This window comes from Aythya ferina, assembly GCF_964211825.1.
Source record: "Aythya ferina genome assembly, chromosome: 17".
NCBI classification, from domain to species: Eukaryota; Metazoa; Chordata; class Aves; order Anseriformes; family Anatidae; genus Aythya; species Aythya ferina.
This window is the reverse complement of record NC_140316.1, coordinates 4,226,435-4,249,400: the sequence shown is the minus strand read 5'-3', so window position 1 is coordinate 4,249,400 and position 22,966 is coordinate 4,226,435. Positions and strand designations below refer to the sequence as shown.

Genomic DNA, 22,966 nt, shown 5'->3' with positions numbered 1-22,966 from the left:
CAAAAACTGAGGGCAGGCAGTTCTGTCTCACCACCAATTCTTTGGGAGGGATGTGCTGCTAAGGTGCGCTCTAACAAGACAGAGAATGGCATTAAAACCTTTACGTTTGCTTCCCCTGTGCAATTTATATTACTGCACTTGTAGTGGTAGAGAACGGTAATGGCATCACATGCACGCAATGCAATTAACACCACGTCAATATTTGCAAGAATATTACCAACTCTGCAAGAAGTAACAGTAACTCAAAGTCAGATTCTGGAGGGACAGACATTTCTGTCAACTATCAGCACAAAATCACAATGGATAATGCAGGGAGCGCTCTGTTCACCTCCTAATTGCCAATGCAGAATGTCATGAAGAATATAGCTGATGTGCACTTCTGTAGAGGCCTGAGTCAAAACATCCAGATAGCAGCAGTGGGATATAGCAGGGCCATCTAGGCCTTGCTGCTGGAGAACTGTACCCCTCCATGAGATGCTTCTGAAGAACCAGACAAATAATCTGTCTGCCTTACCCTACTGCTTTGCATGCAAGGTATTCCAGGCTTGGGACGTTTTCTTTTGGTAACCGTTCCAGCCCAGAGGAGCTAGCTGAGTTTCACTTTTAGCATCATCTGGAAAGGGGCTCAGATTCAAAACGAAACTTTAAGGTAAGAAGTGAAACCTCTGAGTTTTGCGAAGACTTCTTTGAAATTCTCTGCCAGAGCTCTGATAACCTCAGCAAGGCTGTACCCACAGGGGGTCTGTGAAACCGGGCACCTTGCAGGCAGGACACGGGCAAGGACAACTTGCCACAACACCCCACATCAGAGCAAACGACCGTGGCAGCTCACGTTTGGCTCCATTTGCAACCACTGTGCACAGTTTGTCCCAGACAGTAACAGCCCCCCTGCAGGCTCCCAGCTCCAGGCCCTGACCCTCCCCACGCTACGCAGCAGCCAGTGACTCCTTCGCACCAGTCCCAGCCCACGTCTCCCCAAGTGGTGCAAGTGTGGGCTGATCTTAACAGAGCGTTAAACCTCAAATTAAGAGGATGGCTGGAGCGAGCCTGGGATATTTCCACATTTTCCCCAAGAAAGGCAATGCAGCCAACTCTTTGTCTTGTTGTAAGGCGTGCGATAATTTGGCATTACCCTCTGAGTTCTGAAATTTGCTGGAACAAAACAAATGTTGAGCTTTCATTAAGAAGAAAAAACAAAGTGCATCATCTCAAGTCATAAACACAGACTTGAAAATATACCCCATGAGCGCCTGAACACAATTAAGAAGAATCTATTCCAGTACTCATTAAGTATCTTGGTTGCTGGGTAGCTTATTTGTTCATTCTTATTATTAGATGATATTTGATAACTAGAATAGTTTAGAGTTGGATTTCTGCTGTGGTTGATCTTCTGCTTAATAGCTCTTTCACGGGCCTCTTGTAGGACCCTAAGGCAATCATGCAGCCTCCCCATGCCTCAGTCCAGTATTTCCAAAAACAGTCTGATCATTTTTTTCCTCTAACTTTGCTCTATTTAACTACCGTGTCATCTCTTTGAGGGCCAGAGATGGTTTACATCATGCCTCTGAGAACGTCTCCAATACGAGTACCTAAGTAGCACACAGAAAACCAACAAGCTGTCAGCACATCAGAAACCTAATCTTCACAGTCTCAAAATTAATCTGTTCCTGGACAGGAACCAGAGCCCCAACACAGACGCTGCCCCAGTAAAAACTTGCCATGTATATGCTATCATCCACACGTAAACAAAGCTTTAACTCACAGTGATCTCAAACCGTCAGTTTTGAGATATGACCAACGTGCAGAACTATCGGCCTCTCAGCTGCCCATCGCTCTTACCGATGCTTTTAGGCGCTATCTTTCAGCAGCTGCAAGCGTACATGGGTGTACATTCAGGAAGAGAACTGCCAAAAAACTTCTTCCCGTATTACAGGAAAAACAACGCACTGAAGTTTAAAAACAAGGAAAAAAAGAACCAAAACAACTGAAAACAAAGCAAGGTCTGGTTATTCCAGAGTACAGTTTCCTCTGGTACTTTGTGTTGCAATTATTTACATATCCCAGATAGTCAAACTGATGTGGTCCAAAGTTTTGTTGTGGACTTTGTAGAACATATCACATCCGTGCCAACTGGCACACACCTAGCATGTTTTCAGGCTGAATAGCGTAGAAGAGAATACACAACTTTTTTTTTACTAAAGCAAAAAAAAATCAGCAAGCTACAAGAAATCAGCTTGTCTCTAACAGCAAATCAAAAAACCACAACAAAATGCAAAAGCAAATTAAAGCACGCTGCAGGAAGCAGGTACTAGTTGTAACCACTTTGACACTGAGCCTCTTCGGCGTGAGCAGCAGCGCCAGTCCCCAGCACCTTCCAGCTCTGCACCACCCAGCTTCCCAACAGCTTCACCACCGGGATTCAGCAGTGAGTGCACTATCACATATTTTAGCCCCAAAGGTAAAGAATCATACTTTGAACATGCAATTAACGTTTCCTTACGTTCTGCCTCAAATAATTTTTCTCTACCAAAGAGATGCACGACAAAACCAATAACCTGTAGCTTGGGAAGCTCACGGCTCACATCTCCGGAGGTGCAGCAGCTGCCATCCCGATGCCCCAACTCCTGCGCAGCCGCACCCTCGGAGCCACGGGACCAAAACATGTCACGTAGCCAGCACAGCACAGTGGTGTAAGGGGAAGGTGGAGACCTAGCCTTCCCGACAGGACACTCCTCTTGATGCTTGCACATTATTTACACACCAGTATGTAACAAAGGCTGTAACCAGAGGCATGTCCACCCGTGGCAGCCCCACCACGGGGTTACCTTACCGGAGGCAGCGCTCCTAGGCAGGAGGATCCAAGGGCTGCAGTGCCAACAGCTCTGCTGCCTACCAAACCGAGACAAGTTTAACTGTTGTCAGTCAGATTATTTCAAAATTTTGCAAATGTAATTAATGCGCAAGACATGTAACTATCACTACAGGCACTTCTCCCCCATGCTTATTTCATAACCCTTCTAAGCTTCCCCTTCTGGCTGGACAGGCTAAAACAGGTGTAGACAAGGAATGCCTGGATGTCCTGCTTTGCTATTAAGCCTAATGAGCATGATCAGAAATCCAAACGCTAAGAACACTAAAAGGGATTTTCCACCATGAAAGTCTATTTTTTCAAACCCCTGAATTTCCATTTTCTAACCATAGTCCTACCATTTGAGTATTTCCCCACTGCTCATCCAAGTTACATAAAAGTTTCTCTAATCTCTCATTTAAATTATACTTACATGAAAAACAATCAATTTAAATTATTCTGAAACACCTAAGCAGCTCACCCTTTGAGATGTGCAAGAGCTGCTGAGAGCTTAGCTTAGCAGAAGAAAGGCAGAACCAACACAAGGCCACACGGCTGTGCCACGGAAATCACTTTTGTCTGATTCCCACTGGAGACATCCACACCAGGTCCTGCAACCCTGCTGCTTTCCCATCCAGTACACATGAATGGGAGGCGTTCAGCTAGAGGTTTGTTACCACTCTCTGTCTTTACCAACAAAACAAGCAAAAACCAACAAAAAATAAAATTGAAACTAATACAAGCGGCACAAAACAACTACCGCAAATATTGGCTAGATTTTTAAGGAGATGTGTTATTACACAGCTCCATTAAATGAGCTGTCACAAACCAAAACATTTTTTTTACAGAAACTTTGTATTTTTGGAAACTCAAGGAGAATGCTACCGAGCATGCTGAGTGCCCAGCCCTCTGCACTGCTGCAGCAGCTGAAGTTCAGCGAGGAGCTCGGGGCACCCGATCGCCTGGGTCACCAGAGGCACGCAGGTACCTTGTTTGTCTTCTTCCCCTCTGCACCCACTTCCACTCGGCAGCACGGGTCACCTTGTCTGCGTGCAGAGCCCCTTCCCAGGAAGTACTCAGAAAGGTTTTGTTTCTCAAAGCAACAATGATCCAAAACAAGAGCTTCAGCGCTTCAACAGAACACGAAATACAAGAAGTGAAGGGGGGCGGAGGAAAAAATTGCAGTGGAATAAACTCAACCGTAGTTTCTCGGCAGCTCACCGAGCCCCTAGCAAGTGCCAGCAGTTTCAAAAGAGCTGTAATCTCTAAACTGTTATCAAGGTTTTATCGCACTTTAGTTCTTATCTAAACCAAACAATCACTAGAACAGCAGCTGATAAGGCATCCTGACAAGGTAATTTCAGCAATTAAAATCCACAGCTACAGCCAGCGTACACGGAGAATATTTTAACACTCCTTCCAGTTTAACCTCTAATCTCTCTGCCTTGGTTCTTTCCAGCCCCAGGGCAGGTTTCTGCCCAGCCTGTGCGCTCCCTGCTGTCCCTGGGATCGGCAGCGCCCTTTGAGCCCTGCCGTGGGTGCGCAGCCCAGCTGCCAACGCCAGCCTGCCGAACCCTATGGGCTGTCGGCTCCCCCCGAAGCCCAGCAGAGGGTTCCCTGTCTCAACACAGGGTTGTGGTTGTTAACCCTGGGGAATTCCCACCCGGAGCACCCATGTGTCGCAGAGCAGGATCTGCTCAGGAGCTTTTTAGTTTCACATTTTCTCTCCCAAATACTCCCCTGCAGGAAAGCCAAATACTCCCTACGTGTGTTTTCTGCTAAGGCACCGTGTCTGCTTCTCAACTTCTGTTTGTAACGTACTTCTCTCATCAGGGCCAGACCTGGATTTACAGGATGGCTGAAAGCACTCATTCGTCCCAAACATACCTGGAAGTGACATCCCGAAACCAAACAGAAAAGCTACCTCAGCAGGACAGCAGCACCAGCTGATCTGAAGCGATTCCTGCTAGCCACCGCTGGACACGATTCCCAGTTACTGTGCTCCCCGTGCTGGCGCAGGCAAGTGACATTATGCTCCTAACGCACTGCTGTGCCTCCAAGCCAACAGCTCACCCTTGCCACGCGGGGTTTCTGCCCCTAGCAGAGCGGTCTGCCCTCTGCTGCTCCCAGCACGGTGCTTGTGCAACCGCCCTGGCACACCCAGCACCTGCGGTGTCACAGCTGGGGGTTGTGATGAAGGTGCTGCAGCAGCTCCAGGGGCAGCGGGGTCCCTTCCGTGGTGTCATAAGTGACTCGCGCGTTGCTGCTGCTGTCGGGTGACCGGAGAGCAAGCAGGGCAAAGCAGAGAAATTGCTCAATTCCCTCGGGTCAAACTTTCAAAATCAGGAAAGGAAATTCAAGATTTCTTGGCATATGCACACAGGGGGAAAAAAAACAACAAAACACAACTCAACCAGATGCTGCAAAAAACAAGCAAGAAATCCCTTCACTAAGGATGGGAAATTCTTTTACACCCTATTTCAAAAACTTTCTTCAATCAAAATTTAATGAATCAAGAGACAAAACAGATGCAAAACCCCATTTTGCTCCATAAATCACTGTGTCTGACATGTGAAATGCAAACTAATTTGTTTAAATTGCAAGACTTAAATGTGGTTATAGAAATAATAGAGTGTCTTCATATTTTAATCAGAAAGAATATATCTCAAGTTCAGCTCAGCTCAAGCAGGAACAGAACATCTATAAATACAACATCACACCCCTCATTAGCCCGAAGAGTAAATGAGTTATTTCCTTTCTGTTACAGTGTGAAGACTAATTGGGTTTTCATTCCTAAATACCTCAGAGTGGGACAATGCTGGTTTCTGGCATCAGGAAGATGCACGAGGAGTTACCTCATGCACTGGGCTTGAGAACACTCACGTGTTTGAGTATTGCTCCAAAGGAGGCCATACAAAGACCCAGACAGCGTGAGTACTAACACGAAGAAAGAAAAATGTCACAATAATGTCACAATATCCTAATGAGACACGCAGTCTGTACCAAAGCATGCATCATCCTTGTGTTCCTCCTCCACGACTTCTTGGCGTAATATCCTTTTTGGGGCTGGATATTGCATTCAGATGAGCCTCACTGGTACGATTTTTGGCAAGGGCTGTGCATCTCCCTGGGTCCCGAGGAACAAATTAATGTTACAGTTCAACTCGTTTCTTCAACCAGCCCTCGAGCGCGCAGCAAACCAGCCTTTGAAAGCAGTACTGATGCATGCACTCAGCATTAAACCATCCAATCAAACCTGCCATAAACTGTCACTTCAGGCATTTATGGCCGACAATAAACACGTGCTTATCGCAGAACAACTGCGCCCTGTAAGCTCCACCAATGGAGCAGCATTTCTTATCAAATGGACGGCTTATCAGGGAACCTAACAAAAATAAAGGTTACACCACGTCTCCTCCTTTTTACCTCTGCTCCATCGAGAAGCATGACTTCAATTAAAGCTACACTGCTCAGACTAAGCAGACTTGCTTCCTCCTTGTCTGCCCTTGAAAGCAAAATCCTAGCTTTCGAGCAAGGCGTGTGGGAGAAATGCCCTACAAAGCCCTGATGAACTTGACAAATATCCCATCGACCCAACGTGTGCCACCAGAGGCACCCGATGGCGCCCACCTGCCCAAATCAATGGAGCGCCGTGGTGGGATTTACCTCTGGGAGCCCCCGCACACTGCTCCCACACAGCTTGTGCTGCACAACAAACCCAAGGGCAGGAGGCATCGCATCACGAGCCGACAAGATTTGCTCTTATAGTCCTACCTACAGGTCCTGCTTCTCTTCCCTTACTCTCCCTTTATCAGGAGTTGCTGAAATAGCGTTCGCTTGCGTTGCTTGTACAAAGGGTTGCACGAACAAAGGCCCTGCAGATGCAAGCCGTTTTCAAGCCCCCCTCAAATGGCTCGTTTGCCCACACAGAGCCAGTTCCTCCTCTGTACCTCTGCGGGTGCCACACACCTCGCTCTTGCTGGTAGAGGAAAAGAAGTCCCTTCAGATGAACAGGTTGGATCCAACTTACCGCCCAATCTATGTTAAGTGAACTTAATTAACAATAATCTAATCAAGTGTTACTTACCAGTTTATACCATTATTAAATCAACTTCCATCAATCAGTTGACAGCAGCTGCACTGGAAAATCACCACGTAAAGGGCAGCCTGACAGACACTGAGAATCAGGCTTCTTGGGATTACTCACACTGCTTTCTGAAGGCACTATCATCAAATTAAATGCAACAGCTTGTATTTACACTCATACAAGGAAACCCCTACGTTAAAACGGATGAGAAGGAGCATTTCAGGTGTTGACCTGCCACCCCTTGGCGAGCCATACCTTACGCTATGTGTAGTGCTCTCTGCTTCAAGCGAAGACGCCACAAAGAGCTACTCAGCACCAGCAAGAGGCTGGGCTCCTGCCTCTTGAATTTCTATTCACGTCAGGTTTTTCAGAACACAAAGCAGCTGTCAATGCTAGCAGAGGACTAGCCGAATAACGACTTTTTAAAACTTCAATAAAACCAGCTAAAATACTCACCACCATGCACTGCGCAGTCCTGTGCAATCCATAGTCCTGATCTCAGCACATGCAGCAGTGCCTGCTCACACACCTCCTCAGATGCTATAAATTAACCTGTACAGTGCTCTGTCACTTCTCTCCATCTGATAGGATCTAAGAATAACAATTTTCAGGTCTACAATCTGGTGTTGACAGGACTTGGTTTTGCTGAGCTGTATGATCTGGAACAAGAACCACCTGCTTGTACCTAGAGACAGGGATTGATTTAATCAGCATTACCCAAATTGCTGCAGCGGTGTCTGCCAGGCTCTGAGAGCACAGAGCTCACTTCTCTCTGCGCCAGCACCAAATGTAATCAACATAATATTTTTCTGATGAGCTGAAAAGACATCTTCTCTGCTAGTCTGCTGCCACACCACCAACACCCAAACTTCTTCAGAGCTAAGCTAAACACAGCTCGGCCACTCCTGGCGACAATTTTTACAGCTTAACTACACACGGAAATTACTCCACGTTGAGACAGGATGTGAATTTAAAGAGCAATATTCCTTCCAGACAAGGGGCCTTTTCCAGTCCAGTTTAATAAATGAGTTGAGGTCTTTTGGGCCATTTCTGCTTATAACTAAGCTCCAAAAGTCTGGGGGCTGCTGCAAATGCTGCAGGTGATACCAGCTCTGCCCAGGAGAGCAGCCTTTCACATAGGCTTCACTTTCCACCCCTCCTTCCTGTGCTGCTGCATGAGGATCTCCTCAGATGGCCAGATATTCGTTATCTAGAAAAACTCTTCTACTGATTAGCTGTGTTTGTTTTTTTCTTAATAGAAATATATTAAAACCTTTTTTTTAAAAAAGCTACTCATCTATTCTTTCACTACTACTGACAGCTTCTTTACTGAGAAAAGCTATGAAAGCACTTCCATTTTTTAAAATTTATTTTTTAAAATTCATTGCCATATAAATCTGTTGTGTCTTCATGGATTATCTATGTATGCTGTTGCTACCTAGCCATGTTAAATTTAGCTCTAATGTAATGCACTTACAACACAGTGAACTCATAAACACAAACCCTTCATGATAAGCAAGCAATAAAAACCTGTCCTTTATTGCCACCAAGGTAATTCATACTTTAATATATCTATTATTTCAGCACTAAGATTATTTTACTGCAGCAAATTGAATTTCTCATGAAGGAAAGAAAAGAAAATACACAAGAAATTCTGTAGCAAAGTCAGGTTTTGTGAGACTAGAAAACAAATTTCAGAGAAACTGAAATCTGTGCAGCTATTAGGAGAAAGGAAAGCTTGGAAAAACATTATTTTTCACAGTGTTGCTGTGATAATTTGAAGAACATCAAGACTAAGTGTTTCTATATTGCACTTCATCCAAGACTATTGAAAATTAAGCATTAAATGGCTCACTTGGCAGCCACCTCGAGGACAGGATTCCCAGTTTCTAGAAAACAAAAGTGCAGTAGAAAAAAAAAGCTGCAAAATCAGAAGCAGGGGTTTTATTTATGGCTTAAAGTTTCTCACTATTGCAAAACGTTTCCCATTCCACAGCCTGGCAATGATTTGCAAATTATTTTTCTACTAGCACTCCAAAAAAAAGGGGAGGAAATAGATGAAAGATCACAGGTAGTCCTGAGAATTTACCCAATTTATGCAGAGATTCAGAGGGCAAGTTAACCATCTGCTGAATGTTAAAACAGCTGAGAATCAGAACTTGTTCCCATCCGCAATCCTAACATTTCTGGAGCCTGCAGTATTTTCATTAACACAAGCTTCACAGTCAGAGTATCACACCACAATCATCACCCTAAACCCCCGTCAACGCGTTGCACCACATAACACTTCTTGATCAATACTGATATGATTCACAAATTGGTCAAGGATTTAGAAATACGGTTTGTGTGTTAGCCCTCTGAAAGCCTCTAAGGCCTTAATTACAGGGAAGCCGATCCCTTTTCCAAAGAGGAGAACGTTAACCACTTCATTTCTATGCACTAGCCCATGCGATACAGCTGTAATTTCAGCAATGTGGGTGTGCTGCGTTTAAAAGAGGCAGGCATACAGACCAAGGCGCTCGCCATGAGCTACAGCCGACCCGACCTGGAGCCTCTGCACCCCGCAGGTCCTGCAGAGCCGTGCAGTGCCTCACGGCAAGGGGCTGTTCTCCGTTTGGCAGCGGACAGATGCGCGGTGCCAAACACCCGCTACCACCAGCAGCACTGCCCGACAGCTGCGCCAGGAGGCCAAGCAGAGAACAGCCCCTGGAGAGCCTGAAAACCCAGGGAGAGGGAGGACCCGGCTCGTTTGTTACCGACATGAACGCCCGCAGCACGGCAGCACCGGCTCCGCGGATGGCCCTCAAGGGTCCCTCAAGGGCCTGGGCCCACAGACGCAACACAGCACCAGCAAACCCGAGCAGTGAGGGATTGTCTTGTTCTGTTAACTTTACCGGCCCTGGCTTGTCTCGTCCTTCAGCTGAACGTTCAGAAGGAGACAAAGGGAAGGCAGTGATCACAGCTGGGCTGGCGGCACGGCTTCCATCGGCCGAGGGGAAATTCGGGAAGGCTGCAGAGGAAACTACAGCAGCATCTGCTTTGGCTTTAGGAGGAAGGCCTCCTATGCATTTAAAAGCAATCAGAGAGAAAAGAGACGCACTTGTATCCAAACAACACTTGTTTGGTGCTTAGTAATGCAGTTTATGGAGGGTTTTCATCTTCCTGTAAAATAACTAGAAAGTGCTATCCCAGTAACACAAGGATTGGAGACAGAACTGGGATCTCCTCAGGGCACAGAGATGTGCACAACCACAACCTCCACCCCCACCTGCAACAAGGACAGATGGAAAATAAGGAAAAGAATGAGAATTAAAAAAAATGTAACGTTCTTCAACCTTCCATCTCCTCACCAAACCAAAATCAAGCAGCCCAAACATGCCAGCTGCACCCACACCACAGAGAAACTGAAGAGGAAGGAGGACCAGAGCCATTTCCTGACATCTCCCACCTTCAGCCACGTGCGGCTTCCTTTTACCTCCCCTGAAAGCCCATCTTCCCCACTCATACTCTGCCCAAAGCTCCCACACCACAGTCCGTGCTTTATTTTCGCTAACACAACTCCGCTCTTTCCACCAGACGGCGAGAGCCCGTTCTGTGATACAATGAGAACAAGACATGATCAAAGCCACAAAGATTAACCAAGAAAAACGTAAAGATTGGAGAAGTGAAAGCTACAGTACAGGACAAGTTGTTGGGAGAGGTTAATAATTAACACTTAGAACTTCCCATCCCATAGATCTTTAAAAATGTTTAACCAGGAGTTAGAGGCACAGGAAGGAAGGCACACGGCTGAGCCTCCTTTCCACGTTGCAGAGGAGGAAGCAGGTAAGCAACGAGCTCTGAAAGCAGCAGGGAAAGGCACTGCTACCCGCACAAACTGCTTCTGGCTTCTAATCCCTCCTGAGAGGTTTGAAGTCCTCTCCTCTTGCTTATTCTCTAATAAATCGTGATCAGAAGGGTGAAAATCAGGATCTTTTAGTAGCTGTGTTCTTATTTATGAACTGAAAAGCCCTCACTGCAGGGGCTGACCCTGTGGTCAGCCAAAAGGCTGACCTTTGACATGTCTGAAAGCTCAACAGACGACAACAAATAGGGAGCAAAATTGTATCATGCACCAATAAACCATAAATTATTTTATAATACGGAAGTCATTTAATTTAAAACTATAAGTATTAAGAAGAGTGATAAGAGATAAGGAAGGTAAAGACTCAGGGACTTTTCAGTCTCATATCTTATCACTTCTTGTCCAATATTAACCAACTCGACTCACAGTATCCCAGCCACTTTGTGATCTTTCCACGGCAGAAACCAATTAGCAAATTGGAAGTATCCAGAACTTTGTTCAGTTGTACCACTAAAACAATACAATCTCGGTTCTGATCACGTATTCGAGCTACAGTAGCACTGATGTAGCCAAGATGTTAATCTTCTGGTGTTTGGCTTTGTTGTTTTTTAGGTTCAGCTTGTGCAGGCTTCATTTTGATTTCACTCTGAAATGGAGATTACGAACTCCTACTCCTCCTCTGCAGCCATCCCACTTCTTAATCCACTTGCTATAGATTAGTAAACTGCTTTCTAATACATTGCTTGGCTATCCCTCTAACCAATTACCCAGCATTTTCCAGCAGGCATTGATTTATGTTAGACACCTACCCAAATAGTCATATTAATAAAGTTGATCGCATCTCTCATCACGCAGATTATTTGGTGATGGAGTTACTGTCATGCACATTCACCTGTACCCCAAAGAAAATCAATTTGCCAGCCAGACCACCCACTCACTGTTAAATATTTTGTGTAACTTGCATCATTATTGATTTTAATTGAATAAGTCACAATTTGTCACAGCTTGTACTGCCTGAAAACTAAAAACTCTTTAACGCGCTGTTAAAAATTGCAGGCAGTTTCAGCTTGTACAAACAGTGGAAGAATATTGCTTACCTAAATCTTCACACCACAAACCTGCAATCACACACCGCAGTCTACGATGGGTTTAGCTCTTATAAACTACTGGGGCTGGGCAGGACAGCTCCGAGCAGAGTGCTGGAGCTTGCTGGTTGGACACACACATAATTTACCCTCTTTTCCTCTAAATCCTCTGTCCCGCAGAGGTTTACTCACATCAATAATCCCACCAACTTCACATCAATAATCCCAGCAACTTCAAGAGGCTACCTAGGAACAGAAAGTACGGGTTTGTGCTACAACGGCAGGGGCAGGGTCTCAGCTCTACCTGAAAGCAGCCCCACTTTGTCACAGTGGTGCCAGCGCAGGGCTTTTATGAAGCTCAGTGCTCAAGGAGTGCGTGCAGAACGCGTGCCCCACCGAGCAGCAAGGGGCAAACTGTTTCTGGGGTGCCTGTTAGGCGGCTATTTTTGGCCAACAAAGCGAGAACATCATTTTCTCTGATGACAAGAGAGCTACATTAAAGAAAAAGACAAGGCAAATGAAATACAATCTGCACTTGCACACGCTCTCCCCTTCTCGCACAAAGCTGCCTTCAGCCATTTTAAGCACTGAGAGCTACTTGGCTGATCCTGGCTGGTGCTGTCCAAAATGAGGTGTTTCAACTCATGCTTATGTTGCAAACAACATTCAAAAGCTTTTCCTTTTGTTGCAACACTGAACCAAAACAAACTTTGAAATCTCAGAAGCCGCAACAAAACAGATTTGTCATTCCCCCAGCCAGCTTTAATCCTCACACCGCAGGAGCCCGAGTGCAGACCCAGCTATTTTCTGCTCAGGACTGCATGAGCTGTATTTCAGGCCTCTTCTTGGAAGCCCAGCATCCAGCTCCTCCACACGCTGTGCCACCCGGAGCCTCTAATAGGAGGAGACGGGTGAGGACTCAAACTCTTGGAATGTCTCAAGGGAAAACAATTTCCTGTTTTTCCCCACTGGAGGGTGGATGTGGGAAAACAACCTGTGAAGGAGGTTTGCAGCCACCATTTGATGGCACAGAGGTGCAGTGAAGAGCACAAACACATCCACAGAGCTCACCTTAGCCCAATGCAGTGAGCACTTCCCCCATTTATCCCCTTGCATCTGCTCGCTATGCTGCCTGTCCTTAAGGCAGCTACAGATATACAGAGGGATGGATATGTTACCTCATGAGGTTGAGAATAGATATTTTATAAAAAAAAACAACAATTTTGCTGCAGCTGCAGAGCTGGTGGAGATGAGAACTGACCACCCAAACATTGCTGTTCCCGCTGACCCCGCACAGCAGTGCCCACGATACCCATTTCTCACCCTCCCTCCCAGTACAAATATTGACCCGAACCCCAAAGCCCGTCCTTTGCCAGCTGCTGTTTCACAACCTGGCACTGACACACACACACACACACACACACACACCTCACCAGAGCAAATTCTCTCCTAGTGGCGAGGGCCTGACGTGCCCTGCGTGCAGAGGAGCTGCAGGCTCCCCCTTCGATATCTGCACAACACAGAAACACGAACACGCCTCCTCGAGGTGTTCCAGCGAGCTCTGGTCAGGATACTGTTCTCTGAACCACCAGGACACTGGGGTGGCGATAACCTGAGCAGCCGTCAGCTCTGAACACAACACTGGCAACACACACCTGCAGCACGTGGCTGTAAATGAGGGGGGCAGGCACATTCTGCTGCTCAGAAAGAAACAAGGAGGGGGAAGAAAGGGTGGGAAGAGGCTTTAGGCTCTCTAAAATGTAAAAAAAAAAAAAAAAAAAAAAGAAGAAAAAAGGACTCCAGCTCTGAAGACTTGAAAGATAGAAATATCTCGTCATGCGGCAGCAGCAGCCAGATGGTGTTTCTGCAGTTCTTAAGGCCTGGAGGAGCCATCTGAGCTAGGGGGTGAAGACAAACAAGCAGTTGTAATCGCACAACTTACTAGCACCTGGCAGATAATAAATGCTCCCGCTTAATAAACCTATAGCATAAGCTACATTTGGCTGGAGAACCTCAGCTGAAGATTGCTGAGCAGCTCTGCAGTTTCTCTGTTCCTTCCCATTGTCCTTGGTGCAGAAACAACCTGGAGACAGAAGTCCTCTAAAAACCACCAAAGCTATGGATTTGTCCAGAGCCTTCTGCTTAAGAAATGTGACCAATTCAGGACAGGAAATAAATATTTACCAAATGCCTGTGAAGCCCCAGCTCAGGTTTTTGAGCCCAGGTGGCATAAACCCTATCCAGAAGCAAAGCATACGTGGTGTCCTGCTTCCCCTCACCCCCGTCACTCAGTGCAACCCACAGCAACCTGGAAGAGCAATAAAGAACACTGAGAACCAAGGTTTGAATAGGAGACAGCTCCAAGCACACAACCAGATCCAAAGAGCAGCTGGGGACAGGAAAATCCTTTCTCTTGCCTCCCTCCCACACCACTTGCCTCCTTTTATCTCTGTCCCTGATTGCTTCCTCGGATCCCTCCCCAGGCTGCACACGACTTCTTCCAGCCCCATTTCCCTGTGCTCTTACTGGGGTTATGGGAACTCTTACCCTCGTCTCTCTTGGACGGACCGCCTAGGAGGCTGAAGCCATTCACACAAAGCAAACCCCAGCACTGGGCCCGGCGGTGTGAGCCACCCCAGCACAGCACCGTGCCGCACCGCTGGCCCAGCAGCAGCTCTTCGGTGGGTCAGGCTCCAGCTCCGTTCTCTGCTGAATTAATCACTGGTTTCTCAGTTGGGAATGCCAAAAAAATGGAGCCAATGTGTGCAGATGCTGGCACTCTGGGAGCTGGACCGCATCCACCGCCTCGTTCGGTACGGCCCTGCACAGCTGCCGGGCTGGAACGGCCACGGGCATTGCCAGGCGGGGCAAAGAACGGAGCCAGACACCGACACCAACCTGGCTGCTTCTGCAGCAGCCTTCTGAGCCCTGCCTTGGGCTTTGCTGCCCAAAAGCATGCAGAGGTGTTCTCATGTGGAAATCTACATTAGCAAACTTCAGATACTTCTTTGTGAGACTAAGTTTTCCTTAAACTTACATAAGGAGAGACCCAGCAAAATAATGCTAGAACTTCCCCTAACTCTGTTCGTGATGGGCAAGTGAATAACCTGGCAGCTTGGGCAAGCACCTGCTGACCCACAGCTGACTCGGGAGGCTATGAGCTCATCGGTAACGCTCCCTGGAAAGCTCAGAGAAGCATGGGTCTGGCACTCGGTGCAACGAGGAGGTGCTGACCAGCTATGCACGGGGATCTGTTTGATTAAAATGTGGGTTTCTTGCATTACAATATCAGTGCATAGCAGCCTAGCTTCCCAGTTCCCCTACAGTGAGCAGTTACATGGTGAACCCAGACAACACGCAATGCAGCTGGGAGGCTTTGTACTTTATGGCTGAGTGACGTGAAGAAATCCATTGGATATCCTGAGCATCTCTCACCTTTGCAACACATTGGCTCCTTAGAGTAGAAATTGTTTCTCAGTTTAGATACTGCTTGAAATCGTCCCAACCCTGTATTTTATGCTCCTAATTCACCCTTACATTTCCTCTGGGACTCTGTATCCTCACAACTAGCTACAGTTATTGATTACAACTATTGATTAATGGAAACATTCTCCTTGTCGTTACTACTACTTAAATAAATGTAAAAATTCTAGACAGCACTTCTCAAAACAAAAAACAAACAAACAAACAAAAAACCACCAAGGTGATAAAACCAGAAGCTCCCTTATCTCAATGCTGTATGGAATCTGCACAGCAATCTGCTCCCAGGGAACAACCCCACCTAAACACCATAACTGCAAGAAAATGATTAATGTGGGATGCATTTCAAAGCAAATACAGAGATTTTCATCCAAGCACTAATCTTCTAAACAACCTCCCTCTTATTGTACAGCTTGCTAAAAGATCATTTTCTGACAGCAAAGAACGAAGTGTCAGCATTTCAGGGGCGACTGGGTTGCTATTTCATATTTGCCTCTCTATACTGATGCACTTTTACAGCAAGTACCGTGCAAGGTAAATACATGGATAGTTCTGAGAACATTTAAATAGGTGTTTAAAAACCTACACGTATATACACAGATACAAAAAACATAAATAAAGGAGCAACATTTATGGTTATTTCAACCATTTGAAAGAAAAACAAATTAAATAGATTTTTTTCTTTATCCCACATGTGCAATCTGTAAGATATTAGAATAAAATATCATTTAAAATGTACTTGTTTTAAATGTTACTAGAAGAAAATAAGGAACAAATTTACATCCTCTGTGTCTGTACTGTTAGCCAGCAGGGTCCCGTGTCAGTTCAGGTTTCAGTGATGTATGCTGGATAGATAACCAGTAAAGGAACGTCTGATACCTACTCAGTTTAGCTGGGCAACGTGTTCCTCACTGAAGGCAAAAGGAAAGCAAAACAGTGCAATTTTTGCAGAAAAACATCTGTAAGTACTGATTTTTCACTCATTCATGTGTCATGTCCCATAAAGCCCCTCCGCCCCCCAGAAGCACAACCAGTAAGAGACTGGGACGATGCCCTGACACAAGCAGGTCCTTGGTGAGTTCCCGGAGCCGGGTGGCATCACCCCTCCCTTCCTCCTGCTGCGCCAAGTGCCCCGGGCTGGGCACAGCCTCCCCCAGCTGCCAAGCAGCTTTAGCAAGGAAAAACCCAGCACTAATAAACAACAAAAAACCCAACGGGGCCAAAGCGCCGCCAGCAAAACCCACAAACGGTGAAAGGCCAGAAGAGCACAGGTGAGTGATAGCTAAAGAGCAGCGTGCGCGTTTTATTTATTTAAGTCCAGCACAGATAAGGCAGCAGCTTAGGGAAAAGACAGGGAGACAAAATGACTCTGCACACATTTAAAAACCTTATGAACTCTCTTTCTTTCTATGCAATCAGCCTAATTACACTTATGTAGAAGTCTAATTACACCTCTGCATTAGCTACCAGTCAAGTGTTTCTTGGGTTATTTCTGAGCAGCCTACAATTAAATGAGCCTCATCCATTAAGTGACACTTTGTGTGTGTAGTCTTAGTGCTCCAATTATGTACCTCAAATCAGCCCCTGAAAATCCTCCTTGCTGCCAAAGATATCCCTGTGAAAAATGAAGGATATTGGAGGTGGCTTGAAAAACACTGCTGACATTAAAAACAAATGCTGTTATGCAAAACCCTGTGTTTTATTTAAATTTGTGCTGCTTGAGATGCAAACAAGACTCATTTCACTACATGGCTCTGCTATTCATTTATTAACTATTCTGCATGAAATCCATTTCTAAATGATTTCGCTGAAGTTCATAAACCATTTTAAAACTCAGAAACTGATGAAAAAGGAAATGATCCAGCCGTTACAAGCCTTGAACTAAAAGCCTGATGGAAATAATTTTATTTCTCGATTTAAACAGTATATGAAATTGGATTCAATGCCAAAATCATTACATGCTCCTTTTAATTAAAACTTATGAAGGTTGTAGCAAGTGATTTTACTTTCAGAGAGGGGAACCTTTCCTGAGCTTACTGCTGCAGTAACCTATGGCTAAATTTGGCAGCAGTCAACAAGTGAGGCAAACAGAACAAGGTTGCCACATTTTTACTTGGGAAATAAATGGCTTAATATCCAAACACTGGTACCAACGTGCACATGGCTTCAGCTGGAGATGGCTACGCTTCCTCCTCCTTTTTATAGGCATCAATAGCAAACAAGGAAACACCTGGAATAGGCTGCAATTTGCTCCCACCTCTGAAGGAGGGTCCTGATGTGCTACACATAAATAACACTGAAAATAAATAAAAAACAAACACTGCGAAAGCCCCTTTTTATTGTTAAAAAATAAAATACTTTCCCCCTTCATTTATGCAGATTCCTGGGCAAATGAGAGTTGCAAGCTTTCCTGCATGCCCGGCAGCCCAGAGGCGAGGCTCACAGCAAGGACAGTTCCTGCTCTTCCCAGCGCGGGCGGGGAGGGAGCGCCGCACTCCTCACAGAGCTCAGCAGGGCACTTGAACCCCCATTGGTGGTAAAGGGACACATCTGTGCCCTGGGTGGTAAAGAGCCACATCATGCCCTGGCTAGGCAAGCGAGAGAGCTGGCTTGTGCCTGTGCAGGCCTGCAAGCCCCAAAGGATGACTGCAGAGCTAGCTCGAAGGATCAGCCCACAGCTGGTAGCCAGCTCCTTTCATCAGCCTTCACCTCGGTCTTTGCATAACTTCACCTGCACATGTCCAGCTAACACTTCAACGTAGACCAACCGCAGATGTCTCAGCCTACACCCCTGTGATCATCTGGAGCTCACCATGGCCAAAGCAATGCCTTTTTTCCTCCTGAACCCTTCCTTGCCAGCGCTCTCCATCGGCAGCCCCCATCAAAGCCCCCCCGGTTCCCAGCAGGGCCCCTGCCCCCTCTCTGCAGGGCTCCCAGCCGCCACTGCTGGCTTCGCACTGCGCTGACGAGACCCCTGGGGCCACACACATCTCCTGCACAGCTACAGCCCTGTCCATGACCAGGGACAAGAGCAAAGGTGCACGATATAGAAAGGCAGGCCCCATGCCGTGTAGGAGCTCAGTGCTTCCTCCTGTTGAGCTCTAGCGGCTGCTGCTGACTGAGGCCTACACCAGCACGGCTGCTTTCACTGACGCTTCTAAAATAGAAACTCTAAATACACAACAGAAAAACAAGAATTCCCTAACCAAAAAGTCCCCTTGCTAAAGGGACAAATCTTTCTTTAATGAAGCCTCTGTTTAAAAGAAGCTCATCTTCCAAGTGCAGTTACTGCCCTTTATTGTTGATCTTCCAAGCAGCTGTGAAAATACCTGCCCGTGCCCAGCAGGCTCACCCTGGCCGTGTCGCTGCCCCCCTGGGTGGAAGCACCCTTTCCACGGCCTTTTTGTACAGCTCCTGGGGACAGCAGTGCACGGGCCCTCGCTGGCTGCAATATCCATCTCTCACCTCTAGCTCTTCCTGATCAACGCACCAGCCCTGCAGGGACTTTTCTACGATAGCCAGGTACAAACTCTGGTTCACAGGCTCTAGTCCTGAGAAATTTTTAACTTCTCTCTTTGTCAAAGTCTTTATCAGCATGCAAGTATGCAGGACAGTGAGTTCTTCCTGGTATAAAAGAAGTTCATCTAGGGACACCTGAAAACAGCCTACACAGGTGAATTAGTGTTTTTAGCCATTTCTGCCCCGTGGTGGAGGTGCAGCACGGCCACATTCACGTATTTCTTCTGCTCCTCCAGCCGGTCTGCACAGCAAAGAAGGCAATCTTAAACTTGCAGCTGAGCCATGTCATCTGTCCAGACTAATTATCCTATCACCCAGCGTGTTTCTTGGGCCCACAGTCACAACGTTATCCACTTATTACATGGGTTTTTGCACTTACAGACCGAAGACTGTCACGATGCAAATCCTCCCTCTGGAAGAAGTTAATGGGAAGTGAGAAGTGCAAAGCTGAAGTTCTCTGCCATTCACTGCGCTGCACGGCAAGCTGCACTGTGCTGAGCAGCTGAGCAGGACAGAGCCAAACCACAGCACAAGACTCAGTCACATAGCCCTTTTTAAATTAAAACCAACCAAGGATATCCCTGGCATGGCAATGAAACCCTGCACACTGAAAAAACAGGTGCCAAGAGGGAGCAACGGCATACTCTGAAACCATGGCGTGCAACTACAGAAAATGCCTTAGGAGTGCTACCACGGTCACCTTCACCCAGAGACTGCGTACTACAGAAACGTTTGCCATCTGCAGGACTCCTAAGTAGGCATGTTCTCGCTGGTCTACTGAAAAAGGACACAAACTTCACTCCCTTGGGTCAGTAAGACTGCTTTTTAAAATTGTATCAGGCTCTCATAAATCCAGACATTCTTCTCAAGACCTAGTTTCTTCAGGTAAATTGTAATCCATCTATGAATGAGCAGCTGAGCAGACTGAAGGATGATCTTCATCCTAAATTAGTGCTTAACTTTATACACACTGTCAGAAGTTCTGCTGAAATTACTGTCTGAAAGATAAACGGTGGAGGAACTTCTGCAATTCACCTTAGATGAAAAGTACCAATCGCCGGGAATGCTGGGGTGCTGCCAGAAACACAGGGACTTTCCTTAAACTCTTGGTTTGACTTACAAATCCACTGAAGACTCCACTCCTGTCAACTCTGAAGAGTGCAGGGTCACACACACATGTATCAAGATGCAAAAGGAGGGCCCCTCTCATGAGATGCTTACAGCTGCCTTCCTTCTTATGTATGCAGAAATGACTGTATTTGAAACTTTCAGAGTGAATGCAATGGATATATCGAATCCCTGACATGATAGAAAATCCCGTGTGTAACCTGGGACCTCTGCAATACTGTTATAATGTGGGACACTGTAAGAAAAAGGTCAGGGAGCTGGTTAGGATAAAATACAGAAGACCACTGCTTGCAAACTGCACCCAGTCCTTTCCTGGGGTGACAGCTCCTGGGGACGGGCTGCAAGGCACCGCTCTCTGCACAGCCCTAGCACAGGCACAAGTTGCTGTTTGACCTTAAGAGGAAATCCCTAAAATTTGGCTTCCTATGAACATTCACTTTTAACAACCAAATACTATTGAACTCCATGCATGTCAGGACCTCTTATAAAGAAAAACAACACTGCTTGAAAAGAAGCATGACCAAAATAATGAAGACCCCTGTATGAATTATTATTTGCCTTTTGAATTTGCTAGTGAAATATGAGAAAAAGGTTAATCATTTTCCAAAAAAACAAACTCTAAGAGCCCTTTCTATCAAGGCAGCCTCATGTAACTCCAAATTGAAAACGGGAAAAAGCCCTGGAAGGAAGAGACGAGACTGTTCACCCCCACAAACAGCCACCCCACAGACGCAGACCTCCACACCGAGCAGCTGGAGCGGAGAGAGGGGCAGGGACAGCAGCACGGCCCGCTCCAGCTTTTAGGGTTTTTAAGATATGAAGTGTACTCTGTGGGGGAATTCCACACTGAAGCGCTGCTAAAGGAGCAACCAAGCGTTGCTTAGCGATCTGTTACTTTCTACACAAAGAGACAAGCAGTTGGATTTCCATGCAGAGAAAAATATGAGCGGAACAATTGCCTTTGGAGATTGTTTATGTGGAGGGTATTTTGTTTCTTATATTTAGAAATTACCAACGAGGGGAACAACAGAAAGGGAACGCTCTGCATCACAGACAGCCCCCCATCTTGCTAATGAGACAAATTTACAAGAGGAGTCATCTCGCAGATCACACTTCACATTTCAGACCCATGCTGAGACTGCGAGTCAGTTCTCTCAGCTGGGTTTCCTTTCATTTGTCAACTAAACACGTACTCTGAACTAATGGATCAATCCCTTGAAATGTATCCCCTTTCACTAAGGTGTTAAGAAAGCAATGTGCTGCTTTTCCAGATGAGGAGTCTGCAGGAAATAAATCCATTTTTTTCAGAAACCTGTAGATCCCGCGTGTTCCCTCCACCTGGATGGCTGGGCTGCGATGAGAAGCGTTCCCCATACCTCTTCCAGGGAAGACCAGTGTGCATTAAGAAACCACGTGTCCTTGTGGCACAGGAACGCCAGCAGCCCTGGGGGTGCAGAGCCATGCCCCCAGACAGAGCTGTGACCCCACCGCCTGCATCGGAGGGAGCCGAGCAGCCACGGTCCTGCTCTGCTCTTCGCCAGGGGGACCCAGGGCTGGGATCGCCCCGCGGGCACTGCCCAACCACTTTGGTTTTCCCCTGCATGAGGCTGCCGTGACACATCTGTCTCGCACACCATGAGCTGAGCTACCACGGCAGGAGAAGAGCAGGGAGGCTGCGGTCACGGTGCCAGGCTGGCTGCCGCTGGCACAGCACAGGATCAGCGCAGCCTGGATCGAAGCGAAGCACCAAATCCCTCTGAAAACACTCCTGGCACCCTCCCTTGCCAACACACCAGATATTACTAAGAAATAAGGCTTATGTTATAAGGAAACAGGGCTTTTTGGTTTTGTTTGTAATCTCACTTTTCTGACTCACATTCACTGCCTGAAAGGGGCAGAATTACACCAGTTTGACCCGAACCTGTGAGTCCGATGTTGGGGGAAAAAAATTAAAAATATAAGGAAGTGTGCATGGATTGTGGGGCAAGGAAGAGACTGGAGTGGATTAAAAGGTAACTCCAAAAACCACTGCTGAAATTACTCGCTTCAAAATGAAACCCATTACAGAAATCCTGCATTCATGATACATGGACTCATGTTTTGTCTCTTCCTACAACTACCAGGAGGACACTTCAGGAATTTCTGCATCCCAAACTGAAAGCATTAAGCCAAAATACAAGCAGAGATCCCAACGCACAACATCAGTAAGTGACCAACCAAGTTGCCACCAAGAGCACGTGTACGACAGAAACACGCACTCATCTTACTCGAGTCCGCCTCCTCGCCAAGCACACCCCGAGCGCTCCTGCAGCTATAACCTGACATTCAGCTGCCGGCAGGTTGCAGGGGTAGCAGCACTCTCCACTGAAAGGAAGCATTTCACATAATCTGATCCTATTGTTTCCAGCTGTAAGCAGAAGCTGATAGAAAGCGTGCTGTCAGTTCAATAAATTATTTGAATTAGGCACCAAGAAACCTGTGTCTAAATTCGCGGATGTTACACGCTGCAGTTCTTCTGAAATCAACCCGAAAACAGGTCAAATGATTGGCACACACCCGAAACGTCAGCCAGATTTAATGAGAAATCCATCCAGAGTGCAGGTAAAAGGTTTGGTGGTAATTTCACGGTACTGGGAGAAAGGAATGAATAATTCACTGAGTTTAGCCGGTCAAAGCTTACCACTTTTGGTGAACTTCACCTCCGAGATTTTAGATTCATTCAAACCCAAACCACAGCCAGCAGGTGCAAATTCATAAAAGCACTGCGTTTGCATGACTCGCTCCTAACTGAAACCACCAGCTTTTTGCAAAGCAGCAGCTGTGGCAAGTGCTCTAAGAGAATAAATATTTATTCCACCTTAAGTAAAACTGCCTTTCCACCCACGAGTGCAAGCAGAACAATCAAAGAGATCTCCAGGACAATGAGAGGAAAAAGTCCTGCCTGCCAAAGTCAACCAGTGCCAGCACAGCGAAGC

The 22,966-nt window shown here is 46.5% G+C and overlaps 1 protein-coding gene across 20 annotated transcripts in view; it reads right to left on the bottom strand.

The window, feature by feature from the left end:
• The window catches only part of FBRSL1 (fibrosin like 1), a 515,953-nt gene that overhangs the window by 325,787 nt on the left and 167,200 nt on the right, over positions 1 to 22,966 (bottom strand). For 2 of the 20 annotated variants that reach the window (XM_084538844.1, XM_084538845.1), the window contains exon 1: positions 2,556 to 2,672. The exons of the other annotated variants lie outside the window; for them this stretch is intronic. In XM_084538844.1, coding sequence (XP_084394970.1) covers positions 2,556 to 2,663 — 108 coding nt within the window. In that variant the 5' untranslated portion in view covers positions 2,664 to 2,672. Of the gene's footprint in view, positions 1 to 2,555; positions 2,673 to 22,966 lie in introns of those variants that run through there. 20 annotated transcript variants of the gene reach the window in all.